Here is a 25,400-nt window from a genome sequence, read left to right as displayed (position 1 = left end):
ACAGCAGCAGGGGAACACCCCTCTCCTGACCTCCCCCCCCCCCCCGTGACCGCTTGCGTGGCCGCTTGTGGTGCTTGGCACCACATCTTTGCCCTCTTTATCTTCAGACAGCGACGAACTAAAAAAAATTATAAATCTGAAAATTTACTCTGAAAAAAAAAATTTGCACAGCTAATGTCAATTGGAAAAAAAAAATTTCAGAAATTTACAATAGTAAAAAAAAATTTTCACAATTTCATTGTGACCACCCCCCTCCCAAGGTCTAATGGTCCATCCCTTAGCGTACGCGCGATAAGAACTCTGGTTCGAGAGTGATCATTGCCGTCACGTACCAGTTCCCGTCGCGGCAGTTGCAAGTTCGAAGGCAAAGATCACGTGCACGCGTGCGATTTTGACCGCCGCGGTTGAAAGAGTTCGCACAACGTCGTAATTGATAAGGTTCGACGAGAACATGAAGCATGGAAAAACACTGAACTAGGTGTCGACGTCAGTGCCGAACGACTTCGGTCAGGAAAATACGGGGCGAAAACAACTTAGGTCGTAACAGTTTTCTACCGAAACGACCAGTTACTGCCTAAACTTACCTTTTTACCCCATCAACAATGAAGAAACCTCTAGTGTTTGAGGTGTCAGTCTTTACACTGACGAGCTGAACTGAGTAAAAGCCGAACAGTCTTCGACTTTCAAGTGTACACCAGGGAAAACTAATTGCAGTTGTCGATGCTGCAGTAACGGAGGGCAGGCGTGTTTAGTTGTCCCAGCATGTATGGACACAGGCAGACTAGTGCGTGTGTGACAAAGTGACAAAGAGTTAGTTCGTGCCATTCACTTTCTTTTGGCGCGCTCCTTTTTAAAAATCCTGTATATACTGCGTGTTAAACGGCATCTCCATGGGAGGGATTCAATTGTTGTCCTAATGCAGCTATTGTCTTATATCACACCATGACAATATAAAAAAATTTCGTTGTTCTACAATGGAAATGGCAGCGCCACGCTCTTACTTGCGTGGACATCTACCTCCCACGGTTCTACAAATATTCATCTCCCTGCTACTGTCTATAGTTTCATTTGTCCACTCCACCACAACCTTTGACAAAAACATACCGCGTGTCCCGCTTAAGGTAGAACGCACCTCGGGGACAGATATTCGGCCTTCAAATTTATCATTTTTCTTCTGACCTACCACTTGTGGGGGCTCATTTTGAAGCTCTTGGCGAAAGCAAAGTTTTCACCGTCTTAGGTTTTCGAAAATCGAAATTTTATTTTTTCCCATAGAGTTAACACAGGGATGGCGGCCATTTTGAATTTCAAATATCGAGAAATCGCAAGTTATTTGTCTCTCTAGTGCCAAAGTTTGCACGGTGACCCCTGATTTTTATTCTTGCTTCGGTAAGAGAACGGTTGAAAGTTTCACTGAGGAAAGTTTGAACAAAAGTTTAAGTCTTTCACTTTCGAGGTGCATATTACCTTAATTCTACGCTAAATTGTAATGTTGATTGTATATGCATATATAGATGTGAAACTGTAGAAACGAGACCTTTATCACTGCTTTGTGAAAAGAATTGAAAATACCGAAGACCTAGGAGAGTCTTTACTCTTCCGATTGATTCGACCACACTCCGTGTTTGAACAGTTTTTGTCTCTTTTTTGTTGAGCCCTTCCAACAACTTGGACCGTGGTTTTAGAGATGTACTGCTTGATAGTGTCTATGGCATAATAGTTACATTCTACAATCAGACGGCAGAAGAAATGTTTTTCATTGTGAACAACAAATTGAATGGAGTTACCTGATCTATAAATTTAATTTGGCCGAAACCTCATTCACTGTTGAATTCACAATGTGACGTAGATAGTTTTGAGCTCACAAATATTTTGACCTTGTTTTTTGCGGAATTGAAAATCTTGTATGTAAAAGAAGGTTACAAGTTTTGGGGAAAATCGATAGTTTGAGTGTACGCGTTGACGTAAGCGAGTGTGGTTGGTAATGAACACAATACACTGGTTGAAATTTTGGCAATACAATGTGAATTTAAAACAGAAAGTGACCACGAGAGAATTTCCCCAGCATATTGAAATTTGGCTAGGCTTGGCTATTTTAAATTGTTAATTCAATCACAGACACTCAACAAAAACGTGTGAATGGGGCACTAGTTTATTGGATGCGCGTTGCGCTGGCGGTCGCTGTTGGTGACGTCACACCAGCTGTGGCGTCCCCTCAAAGAGTGGGTACGGTGGTGTCTTTGTCTATTTTTTGAGATTTTACTTCAAAACTTAAAAAAGTTCACGGGAATGTACTCATTGAGAGGTGTTTATACAGGTAGAATAAACTGTCCACTGTGACTACATGTGCAATTTTGAGCAAGATAAATAATAAATGTTTGCCCAAACATAAAATGACGCCCTCATGCAGATACAGCAAAAAATCACTGTACGTCGTGCATATGAATTGGAATCTTCACAGAAACAATAGAGTAGTCCAATATAATACATAGTGCTGAATGTTTTCCACTATAACATCATATGCTATGTTTCCTTGTAATATTACCATTTTTTTTAAAAAATGGCGGGAAATCAAAACGGTTAAAATTTAAATTTTACTTGTCCAGTTTTTTTCAGTGATGAACGACTATATCCTGTAGAATTTAAAGAAAACCAGAGAAAATTCTTTTGATAACAGTACACGTTAAATTCAACTGATAAACCCGGTTTTGTGGAGTGACCGTGGTTTCAGAGATGTACTGCTTGATAGTGACCATGGCATAACAGTTGCATTCTACACTCAGACAGCAGAAGAGCTGATTGTCATTATGAACATGAACCTCCTTTTTAGCTCCATGTTTTGAACAACATAAAGGCGTTACCTGATCTGTAAATTTATCCACGGTCCCGTGATTTATCTTTGGACGAAACGTCATTCACTGTTGAAGTCACAATGAAAAGTAGATATTTTTGATCACACCGGTAATTTGGCCTTGTTTTTGCGGGTTAGAAAATCTTGCGTGTAAAAGATGTTTACAAATTTTGGGAAATATCTATATGTTTGGTACGCGTTGATGTTAAGTTTCCCAGTCGAGTGTGATGGGTAATGTAGGCAATATACTCGGTGCAATTTTCGCAGTTCTAATATGCATTTAAAACAAAAATTGACCGCGAGAGTTTATTCTCGGCACATCGAAATTCGAAAATTTGGCCTGGCTATTTTAAATTGTCCGTGAACAATTCAAATCCCTCTCGGACTGTGTCGTCCGGTTACTGCGGCAATTGTCGGACAGATTTTATGATCGATATCAAGTGGACTTGCAAATTTTGTATTTGTGACCAAACAAGTATACTACTTCTCGCTAGTTAAATCAGAAATGATAAATGCACTAAAATTTTCTGTAAGAATTTTCAATATAGGCCTACTTCGTTAATTTCGCTGTCTTTATAATTGTGTCGGGCGAAAAATATTTATTGTCCGAAAACTATGACAGTGACTATAGATAGTTTCGCAACCGTGACGTCAACAATGAGCATTTGGTTTCATTGGTTTTCCATAGACATTATGCAGTACTTAGGTATCGATGCTGTGGTGGTATGTTATACTTTGTATTCAATTCAATTCCTTTCATTCAGGCCAAAAAAAAAAAATTGTGCTGTTCCGATTACATGGTTTTCAAAAATAGGGTAGGTAGGTAGGGAAATTTTTTTTTCATTTTTTTTTATTTCTCAATGTGCATTTTGTACGCGTTCAAACAAACTACCAGTGAACAATTTCCTCATGAAACGCACTCAAATTGAATACCAATTTATTAAAATAAAATATTCATCAGTATAATACCTTCAAGGGATTTTTTTTTCATTTTTCACTGAACTGTCTGCACTACACAAACCAAGAAAAATATATTGTAGTTATAAAATAATGTTTTGTAGCTTCTGAAAAAAATAATGTGCTTGTTTGTCACGTTTTTACTGTTCGTATATCATCCCTCACTACTGTAAGTTTGGATCAATATTGCCCTTTGCAAACCAGTGAGCTGTATTTTTCTAGTGACCTAACTGGTCTTGTAGTTTTGTGCGCAGACTCAGTAGAGCTAAAACGAACAACTTAGAGGGTCAGATCCCTTGTTTTGAATTGAATACGGAGTCGAGTTTTTCTTGATATCAGATTTGCTCCATTTGCTTTTTTTCAGTCATTTTAGAATGGAGAAAATTACAAACATAAAGGTTGGTTGTCACCGACAGTTAATGCTTGTGCAGTCTGCACTGAACACGTTTCTGTGACAGTAAAGTCCACTTTTTCGTGTCAAGTTTGCTATCAGAATTATTTTCAGAGTGTTATGGACATTCATATGATGCACAAAAACTTCAGTTTGTCTCCTTTTCTCAATCGTACAGAGATGATGTGACACAGAAACCTTATCGGACTAGGGCAATGAACTCTTGTGAACGTAACTCAACTGACTGATAGGCTTTCGTATGCAAAATCAGCGTACGGAAATTTACGCGTGGTATTGTTTCAACAGCACGTTTTTTCATATCATTATTTTTACTTCCGGGTTTACGAAGCTCTAAAAAGTCTAGGGTCAGGGGGATAAAATTGGGGTAGGTCGGGTAATCGGAATAGCACATATTGTTTTAGCCACATCTCGCAAACTAAAGGATTCTAATTTTTTTTTAGAAAAATGCAATTTTGTGAAACCTTTACCACAGACTTTTTTAAACAAATGGTTTTTCATTTGAATGAACCTTCTTTTCGATAGTTTCACAGCCATAATGTTGGCATGTCCCAAAAAGAATACTTCATACCAGGAGTTATAATTTCCTGCTGTGTGTTTTCAAAGGAAGCTTGAATCAGATGTTCCGAAAGTTTTCAATATCTCAGTTGTCTCGTTATGAACTCCACCAATGAAAGGAATTGTACTGGGTATCTTGAAACAGATTTTATTTCTGACGACGTTGGAAATGAAAACAAACGAAGAAAAGAAAATATTGTTGACATATCGATTTCAAGTCTGAAAAATTTAGTTGCAACCATACATTTACATAAACAACACATGAATTAGAAACAATTGATAAAAAGGTACATAACAGAGTAGAAAACAAGAGTCAAAACCATTAAAGAATGACAAATAGACTCCTTGACATAAAACTTAGAAAAGATATGAGGAAATCTAATAAAGGGGCATTTGCTCTGAAATCGCAACACATTACATCCAAAATCTCCATCCTTATTCGTCAATATTTAGTCAAGAAGTTTACGTAATTTTAGCGTTGATACAAGCAAAGAACTTATTACAGGTTAACAGTCTTAGAAACCGTTTACATACTGGTTGACAGTTCGGACAAATGTTCACAGAGTAAGTTTTGAAGCATCATCCACGCACGTGCACATTCTTGGAATTGTTAGGAAAACTTGATGTCGTCTGCAACTGAGACGAGTGATAAACTTGTACTTTCCCATTTTTCAATGGGGAAATTTGGATGAAATGTGCCATAGACAGGTTTTCAGTTTAGACAGGGTTCCGTTTAGACAGGTTTTACTGTATACATACATACATACATACATACATACATACATACATACATGTACATACATACATACATACATACATACATACATACATACATACATACATACATACATACATACATACATACATACATACATACATACATACATACATACATACATACATACATACATACATACATACATACATACATACATACATACATACATACATACATACATACATACATACATACATACATACATACATACATGAAGTACATACGCAAAGGATGTTCACCGACTAATAACAATAGCACCCTATACAATACGGAAATTTAGCTCATGAAAGAAATCTCTGGAACTTTCATGTGGAACAAACCTATATCAAAGCATCTACCTTCATATACATGTACAATAAAAAATAAAAAAGATGTAATACCAGACAATGTTTTACTTTGTATAACAGATACACTTTCAAAACACACTGTTTTTTATTTGTACCCTTAGTATGAATGCCGGTGTGGTATACTTTGTATTTCATTTTCAACACTTTCCTCTCATCTTACAAACAAAATGTTTCTCATTTTAATTATGAATCATCTGATGACGTTTTAAACCTCCACTCTGTATGAAACCCTTGCCACAGACTTTGCAAACAAATGGCCTTTCGTTTGTGTGAATTCTATGGTGACCCTTTAAAGTTTCATTTCTTGTGAAACCCTTGCCACATACTGTGCAGACAAACGGTTTTCCATTTGAATGAGTCCTCTGGTGAATAGTCAAACCTCCACTCTGTATGAAACCCTTACCACAGACTTTACAAACAAATGGCCTTTCGTTTGTGTGAATTCTATGGTGACCCTTTAAATGCTCGTTTCTTGTGAAACCCTTACCACAAACCTTGCAGACAAATGGTTTTTCATTTGAATGGGTCCTCTGGTGAACAGTCAGACCTCCACTCTGTATGAAACCCTTACCACAGACTTTACAAACAAATGGCCTTTCGTTTGTGTGAACCCTCTGGTGAGTTTTCAAACTGGAATTGCACTTGAAACCCTTACCACAGACTTTGCAAACAAACGGTTTTTCATATGAATGAACTCTCTGGTGGCGGTTTAGAGAACCATTTTCTCTGAATCTCATACTACAGACTTTGCAAGCAAATGGTTTTTCGTTTTTGTGCGTCCTCTGGTGACGTTTTAAGTTTGAGTTCCACCTGAAACTCTTACCGCACACTTTGCAAACATGGGGGATTTCAGTTAAATGTATTCTTTGGTGAGATTTTAGATTTCTAATCTCTCTGAAACTTTTACCACAGTCTTTACAAACAATGGCTTTTCGTTTGTGTGAATAGTCTGGTGATTTTTCAAACCAGAATGCCACCTGAAACCATCACCACAGACTTTGCAAACAAACGTTTTTTCATTTGAATGAACCCGTTGATGAATATTTAGATTTCCAATCTGTTTGAAACTCTTATTGCAAACTTTACAATTATATGGCATTTCGTTTGTATGAATTCTATGATGATTTTTCAAATGATAATTCGATGCACAACCTCTACCACAGACTTTACAAACAAATGGCTTTTCGTTTGAATTGACCCTATGGTGACATTTTATGTTGTTAGCCATGGAGCTTGCCCCATGATTAATTCTCTCATGATGTATAAGATTCTCATTCGGTTCAAACCTTTCATCATGTACTTTACATTGCAAATGTTTTTCATTTGACTGAGTCTTCTGGTGAGCTCCCGAAAATGCATCCTCCACAAAACTTTCCCCGCACACTTGTCCGAGAAATGCCATGATGGTATTTTCACTTGAGGGAATCCTTCAGCGACGTTCAGAACTCAGCGTAGAACTCTTCACACAAATGTTGCTTACAAAAGGCAAGGCATTGCAACTTCATTTCCCAGCTGAAGAATAAGGAATCACTTTCAGGAAGATTTCACCTCAGAGCTACTTGGGCGATTATGTGTGGCTTCTGTTGCCTTCTTATTGCTGCATTGACATCTGTTGATGGACATTGAATTTCAAATCTCCCAAGATTTATATAAATCGCTGCAGTTGGCTACATTTACTGCGAAGACACGTAGCTATCCAATCACCCCAGTCTCAGTGAATTCCGACTGTGGCATCCGATCCGGCTTTTCTTGTAACTGGAATCTTGCCTGCTTTTTTACTTTGAATTGCCAGGAGATGAAACTGTTAGGAACTGCTTTTTCAAAATTCACTGGGTATATCCACTACCAGGATGCTCTGAAAGAAAAAAGTTTTACGACTTAGTGGATGTTGTTTTAACATGAACAGTAGAGGGTAAACCCTCTACCGTTGATGTTTTAAATGAGACTAAACTCGGAACGCGGTATCCATCGTGCAAGACAAGGATAAAAAAATATGTGCATCGTGTTAAAATGTCATCTGGAACAAAAGACCCAAGGCATATATGCGTCCTATACAATATCTGTCCCTTATTACTCATTTCAAGGTCGTATGAAGTAAGAGTGGACGCTTAGAGAGCGCCCTCGAGCGACGAATCTCCCAGTCCAACATTCCCTCAACGTTTCGAAAAGATAAGACAACTGGTCAAATGCTGACAGTTGCGGCTAAACTTGTGCACACCGGTTATTATCAGAGGCTTGCTAAAAGAAACAACAAACAAACAAAAAACAAAGTACCGTGGTTGAGATCAACATTCAGTTGTTCTGTACTTAACATATACCATGGAGCTAATCCATTTTAGCTCCACGCATACACCATGGAGCTAGAAACAGAACGTTATCTTGCTCCATGCATATACGAACCACCAGTAGTGATGCCAAGAATAATCTTTTGATTTCAGCAATCCCTACGGTGACCCTGAGTATAAGCTTGGTGGGAAATATCAGTGATATGCAAATAATCGTTTCCACATCATGACTGCTAGTGCAGTCCTTGATGGAGGGACTTTATATCATCTTTCTGTTTTCTCTCTGTTACATAACCTTGACTGACAGCAGGCAGAGCTAATATGGTAAATCGAATTGGACATAACGCCAACAGACTACATATATGAATTATGTATTATGCTACTCTCCCCCAAAAAACGAACAAAATACAAAAAAAAAAAAAACCAAGCCATGGTAAAGTGGCGCAGCGGTTAAACCCTAATGTCCGACAACTTGCCACCTTAAAAAGAACACCAAAAATCAATCGTTCCGCCTTGAACGGGCCACGGAGGTAGCACACGGCCCGCTATTGAGTAGGGGGTATCACGAACAACAATAAGTTCGATGTGTGAAGCCCTCTCCTCACTGCTACTGTACTTAGAGACACCTTCACTTTTATCAATATGTTCGCATTTGCTACTTTCAGTATGCGCCTCGGGGACAGATATTCGGACTCTCAAACTTCTCAATACTCTGAAGTACGACTTGTTGGAGCTCATTTTGAAGCTAGTAAAGTGAAGTTTTTGTGAAAATTCGAAAATCTAATGGTGGCCATTTTGAATTTCAAATGTGTGTAAATTTGAGGAGCAAAATTTGCACTGTGACCCTTGATTTTTGTTCTTGATTTGAGAGAAAACGGTCGAAAGGTTTCTTATGGAAAATTTCATATTATGGGGCGACTTTGGTAACATCCTTGGTCATGGCGCTTCAGGACCCGTCTCTTACAACAAAACCGATAAATCATAGAACGACCTGTATAGTTGTATAGTGCACAGTAATAGTCATTTTATTATGTTACTCAGATACATAAAAATGACACAAAAAGTTGATTTTAACCATGGAGGTACGCGTGAGAACTTAGTACAATGGAATACTTTTCTTGCCAAAGCGACGGTCCCTCCACAATGACCGTACTAAAACGGATTTCAGCCACAGGCATTCGGCACATTTCTGGGATAATAATCATTTTTAATACTGTATGTAGAATATCTATATGACTTGTTTATTCGATAAAAAATCCCGGTAAATGATATCACTGTACATGTCGGCTAGCATAACCGATTGGCTACGGCTGCACAGTGTCAGCGTTGTCCATTGCTGCACAGTGTCAGCGTTGTCCATTGCTGCACAGTGTCAGCGTTGTCCATTGCTGCACAGTGTCAGCGTTGTCCATTGCTGCACATTTTTTCTGTAATATCATGTACCGTGATTGTTTATTGAACAAGGCAAATAGACATTCCACACATTAACTATGTTTATCATCGCAGAAATGTGCCGAGCGCCTGTGGCCCTAGCCTGTGTGGTTTTCCGGCCCTGACCCGATGTCGTTTCGGTACCACTCTTTTCCCAGATAATCGTAACAATTATAGACTTGGTTCAAGTCTGTGATTTTTGAATGTTTGAGTGGGGCGAACACGATGATTTGTCTTCTGTTTTCATTTGAAACACTGGGTGGGGTAATTGCGATGAGAGGGGTGAACAGGGGAGTCTACGGTACATGGACGATCTGCCCCGCAGAAACTAACTCACTACTGCGCAGACTCATATGTAACGCATTCAATCGCTAGGAAAACCTTGCCCCTCGGCTACCAATTCCAAATAGATTTGTGTGAAATAGGAGAGACACAAGAAAAACCATCATGAATATTATATTGTTTAAAAATTCGCCTATTTGAACCAAGTCTATACCAATTAGGCCGCCATGTCATAACTTTAACCGTGATTGCTGTGAAACAAACACACGTAGCTACGACGATTAACAACTTTTCATCGTACGGTACACGAAAGGGACAATCAATGTGTGTCAAATTATTTTTTGAAAACGAATACAGGTAGACATTGTCATAAGTTACTATCGCAGTGGATACGCGGTTACTGGACAGGCCCCAAGTCGCTTGGCTTGTCTCGTCAGTGCAGTTACTGTCTTTTTTAGCTCCATGCTGTCAGACGGTGGGGCAAAAAGTTAACCCCACCACAGTCCCTCTATCCACACGATCTAAGCACTAGCCCACTACCTAACCTGACAGTCTGCTGAATTTCATTCCTTCAATTTATTCTTTTTTTTGATATTTATATGCCCACAGACTTGGAGCAAGTCTACGCAGCTGTAAGTCCAACGGCAAAGATCACGCGCACGCGTGTGATTTAGCAAAAACATACAAGTTGATAAGGTTCGACGAGACAACACTGTGAACTATTGGAAACAGTAGTGCCGAAATGTCTTATAAGTCCCAGTAACGAAACGATTTGGGGCAGGAAGATATGGGGCCAAAACGACTTGGGCCGTAATGTTTTAGTGCCGAAACGACAAGTTATCGCGTACACTTACCTCATCCTTCCCACGATGAAGAAACCTATAGTTTTCGAGGTGTCGTGTTTACAGCGAAGAGCTGAACTGAGCAATAAGCCGAACAGCCTTCGACTTTCAAGTTTGTAGCGGCGGAAATTAAGTGCGGTCGTCGATACCCCTTTCCCAGTAACAGAAGACTGGGAGGACCAGCGTTTTTACTTGTATCAGCACACATGGACCACAACAGGCAGACCAGTGCGTTCATGGCAAATGACAAAAGAGTGCCGTTTACTTCAAAAGTATTTTGGTGCGTATGTAAACAGTGTATAAACTGTATGTTAACCGTGGGTAAACGGTATCTCCATGGGAGGGATGCAATGTCCCTATTCTGCTATCGTCTTATATTCAACAATGACGATAACATTACTTTTTTGTTCTTTGTAGCGCCTCGCTTTTACCTTAGACTTCCGTGGACACCTACCTCTCACGGTTTACACATATTGTTAGTCTTATCTCGCTTCTACTGTCTATGGTTTATTTATTTATTTATTTATTTATTTACACTTTTATTGAGCGGCCGAGTTACTTGTACAGTAATTTTCATCGGGGCTCAAGCAAAATAACAATAATTACATCTACAAAGGAACATTCATTTTCACATAATCTTTCAAGTCAGATTTAAAGGTGTACAGAACAGTAGTTTGTTTGATTTCAATTGGTAAAGCATTCCACAGTTTGGCAGCACGGTATTGAAAGCTACGTTGACCATATTTAGAGAAGCATCTAGGTACATAAGAATCCTGGCGAGAAGTAGACCGTGTATGATGACTATGTACATCACTCTGAGCGGTAAACAAATCAGATAAATACTGTGGACCATACCCTTTCAAACATTTAAATGTTTCAATTGCGGTGAAGTAAAATATTCTTTGTCTGACAGACATGACATTAAGTAATGAAAATAAATCCACTGAAGGGAAATCAAACGGAAGTTCAAAAAGCGTGCGTAGAGCTCGTTTCTGAAGTATAAACACTTTATCAATATTCTTAACTGTTGTGTTTCCCCAAACTACACAGCAATAATCAAGAATACTCTGGAATAGACCATAGTACAGTACTAACCGCTGATCAAAAGGAATGTTAAGTACGAAGTTTACGTAAAAATCCAATGCGCATACTCAATTTCTTGCATAAATTATCAATATGAACATCCCAGGATAAGGTTTCATCTAAAGATATACCTAAAATCTCCCCTGAAATAACTTTGGGGATCTTGGTATCAGCTATCTCTATAGACAATGAAACATCGGAATTATTCAAATGACCCAACATAAAAGGTGAAGTTATCAAAATGCACTTAGTTTTCCTTGCGTTTATACGCATATGATTATTGGTTATCCAATTAGAAATTGGTAAAATATCACGATTTACAGCATCATTGACTTCACTAATACACTTTCCCTTCGTAAGTAGTGTCTGATCATCAGCATACATGTGGAGGGTGGAGGAATCAACAGACAATGACATATCATTAATAAATATCATGAAAAGTAAAGGTCCTAAAATAGACCCTTGCGGCACACCTGTGGTAACACGACAAATAGTCGATCTACTACCCATGTAATCCACAATCTGTTGACGATTTGAGAGATAACATCTAACCAGTTAATCACTCCATCAGATAGCCTATAAACATGTAGTTTAGCAAGCAAAATGTCATGATCTATTAGATCAAATGCCTTTGATTGATCAAGCAGGAGTACACTATTCAAATAACCACTGTCAACATTACACAAAATTTCATCTGTTAAACGGATTAGGGCTGTTTGGCATGAGTAGTTCTTTCTAAAACCAGACTGAGTATCGAAAAGAAGATTAAACATAGATAAATATTCAAAAAAAGAGTTGTACACATGTCTTTCAATGATTTTCGAAAGAGCTGGTAAAATTGAAATAGGACGATAGTTAGACATATCACTGATGTTACCAGTCCCTTTGTAAATGGGAACAACTCTAGCACATTTAAAGACTCTGGGGAAAATAGCATGATCCAAGCTCTTATTGAAAAGGTAAGTAAGAGTAGCTGAAATTACAGGTGCAGCAATTCTTAAGAGCTTACAGTTAACATTGTCAATACCCGTGCATTTGGCTTCTTGTAAAGATTTACAAACAAAATCATTCTTCAGTAAAGGAAAACTGAAAGACGGAACATCACATAATACCGTATTTATAAACTTACGTAATGACTCCAGATTAACAGGTTCATTGGAATCATCAGTACAGTGACTGATACCTACAAAATGCTTATTGAAAGCGTCAGCAATCTCAGAGTGGTTTTCAAAGCAAACCCCATTCGATATAATGTAGGATCCTTAAAGTTATTTACACTGATCAAATTGTTGTAAACACGCCAGATAGCCGTGGCATTATTGTCTACTGCCTGCTATGGAATTTCTAAAATACTGCTTTTTGCCATTGTAATAAGATGAACAACTCTGTTACGAAGAAGTTTAAAATGATTCCATAGAGTAATAGATGAACAAGATCTGGCATTTTTCAGAGCTACATCCCGCTCTTTCATAGCATTTAATATGTCAGCAGTCAGCCATTACGGCTGCCTGAAACGTTTAACACGACGCTCAATAATTGGGCAATGCAAGTCACAAAGTCTATTGAAAATCGAAATCCAAGTATCAAATAAGACATTCACATTTTCAATACCATTAAGTAGATGCCATGGAGCGCACTTCAAATCGTCGATGACTTCATTTCATTAAAACGTTTAAAAGACCTGTATTTGATATTTATTCGACCACCTCGATTTTTACCTTGTACATTCAATTTACGGTGTGTAATTACAGGCAAATGATCGGAAAGACCAAGTTCAATAACGCTGGTATCAGTAAGTTTTCATCATTTGTCACATATATGTGGTCAAGGCAAGAGTGAGAAACAGGACGAGTAATACTATTGACTAATTGTACCATGTTCAAAGATAACAAAGATTGGTAAACGTAATGATTCAAAGACAACTCAATATTGAAATCACCACAGAGAATCATTTCTTTACCCTCACAACAACCCTGTTCAATATTCTGCACAATCGCAATATCAGTGTCACGAGTTGTATTGGGAGGGCGATAAATAATAGCAACCATGAAATGTCGACTTCTGTTAGGTGTTATTTCAATCCACATAATTTCAAGGTCGTCACATTCAAGATCAACACGCCGTTTGTACAAAATATGAGACTTTAGATATGTAACAATACCACCGCCTATTCTGAGTAATCTATCTTTACGTTCAAGATTGTAGTCATCAATCAAAAATTCAGAATCAGAATGGTCTTTCGACAAAAAACTCTCAACAATGCATAAAATGTCAACAGAAATGAATGAACTTTGGAAACTAAAATTCAAAAAATGTCTTAACTGCTCTATTTTGTTAGTAAGGTGCTGTATATTCCATGCACAGATAGTTATAGAGTTATGGGTTTTATTTTTGATGCGACGTGGTGGGTCGGCAAAACCTTCTTTGCCAATCTCCTAGTCATTCCGATACAACGTGGAACAAAACTTTTGCTTATGACCAGAGCGACCACAGCTCCAACACTTTATCGGGGTTCCGTGTCTACAGACACGCTGTACATGGCCTTCCTCGCCACACAAGAAACATCTCACTTGGTGATTACGATTGTTGTACGTTGCTTGTCGGTTACGCTGGGACGCATATTGTCGAGCGTTTCTAAAACTTGTATTACCTTCCTCTCTATCACGACGGTGGCGAGAATTAACGCGGACTTGACGGCGATGGTCTTGACTTCCGTTGAAGTTGTAGTCATCTTCGTAATATTGACGACTGACCGGTCTTGAGTACGCCGAATAATCGTCTCCATGAGCATCGCGATACGGTCGGTTAAAATTCCCACGATTGGTTCCTTGATTAGGTCGGTTTACACCTTGGGGTCTTCTCTGTGTCTTAAACAGAGATGTGAGGTTGGCATTCTGTAGGAGCAGATCACAACCCGTGTAAGACAAGTGGACACCGTCTCGTAGGAGTAGTGATGACACAATGCTGTTGTTACGGTAGCGAAACGATTGATCATTATCAATGAAACAACACCTTTCGCGTTCACATAATGTGGCAACACATAATGTGGCAAGGTGAATGTTAACTTCATCGACAACAGACTGAACGCTATTGTCATCAAGCCTTGGACATATACTGAGTACTGACACTCTGCCATCTGATAGCTGCTTAGCTTCTTTTAGGAGTAATTTATAATCTGCTACAATAGAGTCCGGATTTCTTTTCCGACTGCAATCATTTGTGCCAACTTCAATGATAATTTCACTTGGATGTAACTCATCAGAGTAGTTTTCACGCAGATGTACACGCAGTTGTTCAATGGAGATTCCAGGTTCACAGATCACTTTGGCATTTGGTTTCTGGCGCTAATGTCACGAACAATAGAGTCACCGATGAGCACGGTGTGAACCGAAGGCGCTAATGACACGGCAGTATCCTTTTCATGAAGGACTGGATTATTTTGTTCACTCGCAAAATCTGACCTTTTATTTCTGTCAGGAAGTGGAACCGATATGCCAGGAGCTAGAGCGTTGTCGTTATATGTATTAGATTTTCTTGAGATATGAGTGTGACCATCAGAACGAGCGTCATTTATGTTTTGCAAGGCTTTCAATTTATCTTGAAGTGACTTACATTCTTCCTGTAGACCAACATACCGAACTTTGAGGTCTTCATTTTCCGCTACTTTGTCGGACAGCTGTTTGACCAGATCTGCATTCAAAACTCGCATATTACGCAGTTCTGAATTAATGTTTGTCAACTCTGAGGTAATCTTACTACAATCGGCACGAAGACCGTTAGGTGCGGAATTGTGTCTTTTCCTGAAAGCCATTTCTAAACTACGTGTATTCCCTATGGGGGCTAAACTAGCTAAAAACGATAAACACGGCAAAAAACGATAATTATCACTTTCTAAATAGCGTTCTAAGTTTAGAAATTAGCTGTAGTTTAGAAAGTTTAGAAAGTCGGGCCTTAGGTTGAAATTTTTTCCCAAGGATATATCGGATAAAAACGATAATTATCACTTTCTAAATAGCGTTCTAAGTTTAGAAATTAGCTGAAGTTTAGAAAGTTTAGAAAGTCGGGCCTTAGGTTGAAAATTTTTTTCCAAGGATATATCGGATAAAAACGATAATTATCACTTTCTAAATAGCGTTCTAAGTTTAGAAATTAACTGTAGTTTAGAAAGTCGGGCTTGGAGGGGAAAAAGTTTTTTCCAAGGATATATCGGATAAAAACGATAATTATCACTTTCTAAATAGCGTTCTAAGTTTAGAAATTAGCTGTAGTTTAGAAAGTCGGGCGTTAAGTTGAAAAATTTCTTCCAAGGATATATCGGATAAAAACGATAATTATCACTTTCTAAATAGCGTTCTAAGTTTAGAAATTAGCTGTAGTTTAGAAAGTTGAGCTTTACGTTGAGAAACAACTCACCGGATATGTCGGATAAAAACGTTGGTACAGCATTTCTATTGTAATGTTTTCCCAGTGTTTCAAGGGAAAATGTGTGAGTTTGTAGGAGTAGTCTTGTAGAACCAGGAAAATACTATTAGTTTCCCCAAGAAGTAAGTTTTAAAATCCAAAGCTCAAATATGACTTGTCCAATAGACCCCGAGAGAGCATACTTCCTATAAAATTGACCATTGCGTTTGGCAAGAAGTTGAATATTACGAAGTAGAGAAATGTGACAGTGAGTCAGCATAAACACAATTTGTGAAGAGAAATTGTAAATATTTGTTTTGTCCGTCAAAAACAAAGTCTGTCAAATAACCACCCGGCTAGACTACGTGTTATGAAAAATAAACCAGATATTTGACGTGGAGACGAATGTACATAAAAGTAACCATACTGCCACAGTTCAAATGACCGAGGTGTGTTGAGATTATCTTGATCGCGTCCATTTGTGCAGATTAAGTAATGGTGCAAATTAATGCTAATGGCCTTATTAAACGTGTTGCCCCTGTGGTTGCCAAGGTGTGTCCACAACGATCGCGTCCATTTGTGCTGATTAACGCAAATTTATGCTAATGGTCTTATCAAATGTGTTGCCGGCCAGGCGCCATCTTCCAGCTGCGTGCTCACAGTAAAAGATTGAATCATTCAGAAAATGGGGCCTGAAGTGAAAACAATTTTCCTTGATATATCGGATAAAAACGATAATTATCGCTTTCTAAATAGCGTTCTAAGTTTAGAAAATAGCTGTAATTTAGAGAGTCGGGGTTGGAGTGGAAAAAGTTTTCCAAGGATATATCGGATAAAAACGATAATTATCGCTTTCTAAATAGCGCTCTAAGTTTAGAAATTAGCTGTAGTTTAGAAAGTCGGAGTCAGTGGAAAAAATTTTCCAAGGATATATCGGATAAAAAGGTTGATTCAACGTTTCTGTTGTCATCTGTATATTCCCAAGTGTTTTTATTAAAGTAAAAAGTGTGAGTATGTAGGAGTTTTCTTGTAGAACCCGGAAAATACTATCAGTTTCCCCCAGAAGTAAGTTTTAAAATCCAAAGCTCAAATGAGCTTGTCCAATAAACCAAAAATGGAACAATACTACCACAGTTCTGATGACCAAGGTGTGTTCAATTACGATCGCGCGCGTAAATTTGTGCTTCAAGTTAATGCTAATGAGGCATTGATAAGGCTATTAGCATTAATTTGCACCACAATGGACACGATTGTCGTGGAACTATCTGACCCTCTTCTTGTCTGTGTCTGAACACACCTTGGTCATGCGAATTGTGGCAGTATGGTTATTTACATTCGTCTTCATGTCACACATCTGGTTTTTTTTGTCATTAACACTAGCGGTGGCTATTTGACAGTCTTTGTTTTTGACGGTCAAAGAATAAACATTCACAATTTTTCGTCATCGCTCACTCAGAGCCACATTTTTCTACTTCATGACATTCAATTCTTGCCCGTTGCAATGGTCATTCAATAAGGGTGCTTTTCTCGCGGGTTTATGGAAAAAATCAATTTGAGCTTTGGATTTGCCGCTTGGCAAAACTGATACAGTATTTTCCTGATTCTATCCGACATATCCTCCAACAATTTTTTTTCACCCAGGCCCAATTTTCTAAACTTAGAACGCTATTTAGAAAGTGATAATTATCGTTTTTATCCGATATATCCTCGAACAAATTGTTTCACCCAAGGTCCGACTTTCTAAACTTCAGCTAATTTCTAAACTTAGAACGCTATTTAGAAAGTGATAATTATCGTTTTTATCCGATATATCCTTGGAAAAATGTTTTCACCCAAGGCCTTACTTTATAAACTTCAGCTAATTTCTAAACTTAGAACGCTATTTAGAAAGCGATAATTATCGTTTCTGGCTAAACTTTCTAAGTTTAGATTTAGATTTAGACAATTCTAAATTAGCTTTCTAAACTTCCAGCTAAACTTTCTAAAAACGATAAAAACACAATTCCGCACCTTAATGCGTCTTCACTAATGTCCAAACAGTCAATGTGAAACCAAGATAAACACAAACTGCATCGAATCATGTCCCCATGATCAGCTCTATTATGTTTACAGTTCAATACACAGTGTACGTTATTACTCTGAGCAGGAGTTGGATTTTTCGTATTTGTCAGATTCATCTTTTTCTTCTTTTTCCTTGCCTTATTTCGTGTTGTTGGTTGATGCAATGGTGAAGTATGTGTGGCATCATGATCAGGCGTGCTACTATGGCCAGTATCGCTATGGTCACTTGAGGGTGAAGCAAATTGCGAGATGTAATTAAGAGGAGTCGTCACAATTTTCGTTAGCAGAGATTGTTCTTGTGGTTCAGGATCTGGAGACGTTGAGCGAAGTCTTGAACGTCTTTCTAATGCGCGGTTATGGAGCGCATTACCGATATAGTGACAGGTTGTTTTGATTTCTTCTTCACTGAGTTGAGGTTGTAAATCTTTCAATTCTTTTTCCATCATATGGACATATGGCCATTTAGAAAAAGATTTCAACTTGGCAGCAGACAAATTGTCAATGATGTTCAGATATTTGCGTTTAATCTCCTTACCACAGGCTGAGGATGTCCTTGGCTGTGACATTGTACTGGGTACTGAGAGGCGCGAACAATAAACACAGAACAAAGACGATGGCCGTCACGTTGAACTTGTGCGTTGTCTTCACGAGTAGGCTAAAATGGCAGAAAGACTCACCGAGGAAAGATTTGAAGTCCAATATCATGAAAGCAACATGGACTAGGTCTTCATAGACTTGTCAGTTCAGGTTAGAGTCCCCTATCTTCGGTTTGGAGGGAGAATCAACGGAAATTTCATGGAGCGAGCTGCCGACGGGTGCACTATGAACAGCGCCATTGCCATCTACTCCATTTGTCTACTCCACTACAACCTTTGACAAAAACATACCGCGTGTCCCGCTTAATTATACACTAAATTGTAACGTGGATTGTATATGCATATATAGATGTGAGTCTGTAAAAACGAGACTTTTCTCACTGCTTTGTAAAAAGAATTGAAAATACCGAAGACCCAGGAGAGTCTTTGCTCTTCCGATTGATTGGACCACACTCCCTGTATGAACAGTTTTTGTCTCTTTTTGTCGAGTCCCTCCAACAACTTGGACCGTGGTTTTAGAGATGTACTGCTTGATAGTGACTATGGCATTACAGTTGCATTCTACACTCAGACAGCAGAAGAAATGTTTTTCATTGTGAACAACAACACAATGGAGTTACCTGATCTATAAATTTTATTTTGCCCGAAACCTCATTCACTGTTGAATTCACAATGTGACGTAGATAGTTTTGATCTCGCAAATATTTTGACCTTGTTTTTTTTCGGAATTGAAAATCTTGTATGTAAAAGAAGGTTACAAGTTTTGGGGAAAATCGATATTTTGAGTGTACGCGTTGACGTAAGCGAGTGTGGTTGGTAATGAACACAATACTCTGGTTGAAATTTTGGCAGTTCAATGTGAATTCAAAACAGAAAGTGACCACGAGAGAATTTCCCCAGCATATTGAAATTTGGCTGGGCTTGGCTATTTCAAATTGTTAATTGAATCACGGTCACTCAACAAAAACGTGTGAATGAGGCATTAGTTTATTGGATGCGCGTTGCGCTGGCGGTCGCTGTTGGTGACGTCACACCAGCTGTGGCGTCCCCTCAAAGAGTGGGTACGGTGGTGTCTTTGTCTAGCATTATTTTTTGAGATTTTACTTCAAAACTTAAAGAAGTTCACGGGAATGTATACATTGAGAGGTGTTTATTACAGGTAGAATAAACTGTCCACTGTCACTACATGTGCAATTTTGAGTAAGATAAATAATAAATGTTTGCCCAAACATAAAATGACGCCCTCATGCAGATACAGCAAAAAATCACTGTACGTCGTGCATATATGAATTGGAATCTTCACAGAAACAATAAGTAGTCAAATATAATACATAGTGCTGAATGTTTTCCACTATAACACCATATGCTATGTTTCCTTGTAATATTACATTTTTTTTTAAAATGGCGGGAAATCAAAACGGTTAAAATTTAATTTTACTTGTCCAGTTTTTTCAGTGATGAACGACTATATCCTGTAGAATTTAAAGAAAACCAGAGAAAATAGAAAGCCTTTTTCAGGTCGACAAATTCTAAGAGTTACAGCTACAGGGGCTTTAACATGATTTTGCAAGCCATTTTCACTTGATAGCGTCTTTCATGTGTGTCAGAGCGTGAATTTCTGTTCGCTCTAAATTGAAAAAAAAAAATCTGACGGTCTTTTTCATTCTGATATTTCTTCTTTTGATAACAGTACACGTTAAATTCAACTGATGAACCCGGTTTTGTGGAGTGACCGTGGTTTCAGAGATGTACTGCTTGATAGTGACTATGGCATAACAATTGCATTCTACACTCAGACAGCTGAAGAGCTCATTGTCATTGTGAACATGAACCTCCTTTTTTAGCTCCATGTTTGGAATAATATAAAGGCGTTACCTGATCTGTAAATTTATCTACGGTCCCGTGATTTATCTTTGGACGAAACTGCATTCACTGTTGAAGTCACAATGAAACGTAGATATTTTTGATCACACCGGTAATTTGACCTTGTTTTTATGTTTAGTAGGCGTTGACGTACGTTTCCTAGTCGAGTGTGATTGGTAATGTACGCAATATACTCGTTGAAATTTTAGCAGTTTAATACGCAAAAAGTGACCACGAGAGAATTTTCTCTGCACATTGAAATTTGAAATTTGGCTCGGCTATTTGAAATTGTCCATGAACAATTTATATCCTCGTCGGACTTTGTCGTCCGATTACTTCGGCAGTTGTCGGACATATTTTATGATATTACCATGGACTTGCAAATTTTGGATTTGTGACAACATAAGTATCTGAAGTATACTGCTGCTCCCCCCAGTTGAATCAGATGATAAATGCACTGAAATCTTCTGTAAGAATTGTCAATATACTGAGTCAATTTTGTCTTTTGCCTTTCTAAATGTGTCAGTCGAAAAATATTTAATGTCCGAAAACTATGGCAGTGACTATAGACAGTTTCGCAACCGTCGTGAGCATTTGGTTTCATTGGTTTTTCATAGACATTATGCAGTACTTATGGATGCTGTGGGTGGTATGTTATACTTTGTATTAATTTCGAACTCTTTCCACTCAACTTAAAACAAATGGTTTCTCATTTTAATCATGAACCATCCAGTAAAGTGCATTTTGCGTGAAACCTTTACCACAGACTTTGCAAACAATTGTTTTTCTTTGAAAGACCTTCTTGTCGCGTTTTAGATACTGAATTTCTCTGAATCTCATAGCACAAACTTTACAAACAAATGGCTCTTCGTTAGTGTAAATTGTCTGGTAATATTTCAAATGAATTTTCGACTTAAAACTCCCACCACATACTTTGCAATCAAACGGCCTTTCATTGGAATGAATCCTGGGATGACATTTTAGTGGAAAGTAGTCTTTAAACGTTGCAAACAAATGGCTTTTAGCTTGCATGAATTCTATGGTGACACTTTAGGGCAGCATTCCATGCCAAGTACAAATTTTTTTTCAACTTCTGCACCACGTTTAACTATAGATAATCGAGGAAAACCTGCTACATCCGTTCCCTGTCCCCTTTACGCGATAGTTTCACAGCCATAATGTTGGTATGTCAAAATAAGAATACTTCATACCAGGAGTTATAATTTCCTGCTATGTTGTTTTCAAAGGAAGCTTGAATCAGATGTTCCGAAATATCTCAGTTGTCTCGTCATGAACTCCACCAATGAAAAAAATTCTACTGGGTATCTTGAAAGAGATTTTATTTCTGACAACGATGGAAATGAAAACAAACGAAGAAAAGGAAACGTTGTTGACATGTCGATTTCAAGTCTGAAAAATGTAGTTGCAGTCACACATTTAGTTGCATCACACATTTACATATTCAACACATGAAATAGAAGCAATTGATAAAAAAGGTACATAACATAGTAGGAGACAAGAGTCAAAACAATGAAAGAATGACAAGCGGACTCCTTGACATAAAACTTAGAAAAGATATGAGAAAATCTAAAAAAGGGGCAATTGCGCTGAAATTGCAACACATTACATCAAAAATATCTATCCTAATTCGTCAATATTTGGTCACTTGGTATACATAATGTTAGCGTTGATACAAGTAAAGAACTTATCACAGGTTGACAGTCTTAGAAACCGTTTACAGACTGGTTGACAGTCAGACAAATGTTCACAGAGTAAGTTTGAAATATGTTTCCACTGACCAACGGCGTTCCTCTTAATCAATCAAGAAATGCATAAATTTAAAGATATTAATTATTTACATTCATTATGATAAAACAGCTTACGTCATGAAATAATGAATATGTTTCAATTCATACATTTCATGACGTAAGTTGTTTTATCATAATGACCCCAAAGAAAAACAGAGAAATATCCTCTCTTCTGCCGTTGTTTGGAGGTCCTTAATTCAACACTGCAGACATACCGGTACATGTTTGCATGCGTGTAGTACATACATACATACATACATACATACATACATACATACATACATACATACATACATACATACATACATACATACATACATACATACATACACACACACACACACACACACACACACACACACACACACACACACACACACACATACATACATACATACATACATACATACATACATACATACATAATGGATGTACACCTGTAACCTCCACAAATGTAATAATCTCCACAAATGTAATATCAACCACAATTGTAATAAAATGCACCCACAAATGTAATATCGCCCATAAATGTAACAAAAATCAACCATAAATGTAATAAAAACACCAACAACAAATGTAATAAATGGTAACCATAAATGTAATAAAAAAAACACCCATAAATGTAATACTTATCAACCACAAATGTAATAAATCTATTTTGTCGTTGCAATTGAGGAATTAGCCCTTAAATATTGATCGATGTAATAAGGAAAGCAACTCCACACATTCACAATAGCACCCTATACAATACGGAAATTTAGCTCATGAAAGAAATCTCAGGAACTTTCTCGTTCAAATTTTATAGTTACTTAAACCTATATCAGAGCATCTACCTTCATAGATAATAAAAAAATGAAAAAAGATATAATACCAGACAATGTTTTATTTGTATAACAGATACATTTTCAAAACACACAGTTTTTTATTTGTACCCTTAGTATGAATGCCGGTGTGGTATACTTTGTATTTCATTTTCAACACTTTCCTCTCATCTTGCAAACAAAATGTCTCTCATTTTAATTATGAATCATCTGATGACGTTTCAAATTTGCATTTAGTGTGAAAGCCTTACCACAGACTTTGCAAAGGAATGGTTTTTCATTTGAATGAGTCCTCTGGTGAACAGTCAGACCTCCATTATTTGTAAAACCCTTACCACAGACTTTACAAACAAATGGCTTTTCGTTTGTGTCAATTCTATGGTGACACTTTAAAGTGTCATTCCGTGTGAAACCCTTACCACATACCTTGCAGACAAAAGGTTTTTCATTTGAATGAGTCCTCTGGTGAATAGTCAGACCCCCACTCTGTATGAAACCCTTACCACAGACTTTACAAACAAATGGCTTTTCGTTTGTGTGCATCCTTTGGTGATTTTTCAAACTTTCATTCCACTTAAAACCCTTACCACAGACTTTACAAACAAATGGCTTTTCGTTTGTGTGAATTCTATGGTGACGCTTTAAAGTGACATTCTGTGTGAAACCCTTGCCACATACCGTGCAGACAAATGGTTTTTCATTTGAATGAGTCCTCTGGTGAATAGTCAGACTTCCACTCTGTATGAAACCCTTACCACAAACTTTACAAACAAATGGCTTTTCGTTTGTGTGTATCCTTTGGTGATTTTTCAAACTTTTATTCCACGTAAAACCCTTACCACAGACTTTACAAACAAATGGCTTTTCGTTTGTGTGAATTCTATGGTGACACTTTAAAGTGTCATTCCGTGTGAAACCCTTGCCACATACTTTGCAGACAAATGGTTTTTCATTTGAATGAGTCCTCTGGTGAATAGTCAGACTTCCACTCTTTATGAAACCCTTACCACAGACTTTGCAAACAAATGGCCTTTCGTTTGTGTGAATTCTATAGTGACCCTTTAAAGTGTCATTGCTTGTAAAACCCTTACCACATACCGTGCAGACAAACGGTGTTTCATTTGAATGAGTCCTCTGGTGAATAGTCAGACCCCTACTCTGTATGAAACCCTTACCACAGACTTTACAAACAAATGGCTTTTCGTTTGTGTGAACCATCTGGTGATTTTTCAAACTTAAATTCCACTCGAAATCCTTACCACAGACTTTACAAACAAATGGCTTTTCGTTTGTGTGCATCCTTTGGTGATTTTTCATACTTTTATTCCACTTAAAACCCTTACCACAGACTTTACAAACAAATGGCTTTTCGTTTGTGTGAATTCTATGGTGACACTTTAAAGTGTCATTCCGTGTGAAACCCTTGCCACATACTTTGCAGACAAATGGTTTTTCATTTGAATGAGTCCTCTGGTGAATAGTCAGACCCTCATTCCGTGTGAAACCCTTACCACAGACTTTGCAAACAAATGGCCTTTCGTTTGTGTGAATCATCTGGTGATTTTTCAAACTTTTATTCCACTTGAAATCCTTACCACAGACTTTGCAAACAAACGGTTTTTCATATGAATGAACTCTCTGGTGGCTTTTTAGAAAAGCATTTTCTCTGAATCTCATACCACAGACTTTGCAAGCAAATGGTTTTTCGTTTTTGTGTATCCTCTGGTGATATTTTAAGTTTGACTTCCACCTGAAAATCTTACCGCACACTTTGCAAACATGGGGGATTTCAGTTAAATGTATTCTTTGGTGAGATTTTAGACTTCTAATCTCTCTGAAACTTTTACCACAGACTTTACAAGCATATGGCTTTTCGTTTGAATGAATTCTCTGGTGATTTTTCAAACTGACATTCCACTTGAAACCCTTACCACAGACTTGCAAACAAACGGCTTTTCATTTGAATGAACGCGTTGATGAATATTTAGATTTCCAATCTGTTTGAAACTCTTATTGCAAACTTTACA

General features: G+C 37.8%; 1 protein-coding gene across 1 annotated transcript; it reads right to left on the bottom strand.

Annotated features, from left to right (window-relative positions):
- Positions 1-22,197: 22,197 nt before the first annotated feature.
- Positions 22,198-25,197, bottom strand: LOC139132406 (zinc finger protein 420-like). The gene has a single exon (XM_070698754.1). It carries the CDS (start codon positions 25,048-25,050, stop codon positions 23,569-23,571), a length of 1,482 nt encoding a protein of 493 aa, XP_070554855.1. The 5' UTR covers positions 25,051-25,197; the 3' UTR covers positions 22,198-23,568.
- Positions 25,198-25,400: the final 203 nt, after the last annotated feature.

The sequence above is a fragment of the Ptychodera flava genome, chromosome 1 (genome assembly GCF_041260155.1).
Source record: "Ptychodera flava strain L36383 chromosome 1, AS_Pfla_20210202, whole genome shotgun sequence".
Taxonomy (NCBI): Eukaryota; Metazoa; Hemichordata; class Enteropneusta; family Ptychoderidae; genus Ptychodera; species Ptychodera flava.
Note: the sequence above shows the minus strand (reverse complement) of the source record. Positions and strands in the feature narration are given on the sequence as shown.

What these genes read in the sequence shown, in the direction of transcription:
- LOC139132406 (XM_070698754.1), bottom strand. Translation starts at nt 25,050, where the DNA reads ATGAGATTCAGAGAAAATGCTTTTCTAAAAAGCCACCAGAGAGTTCAT.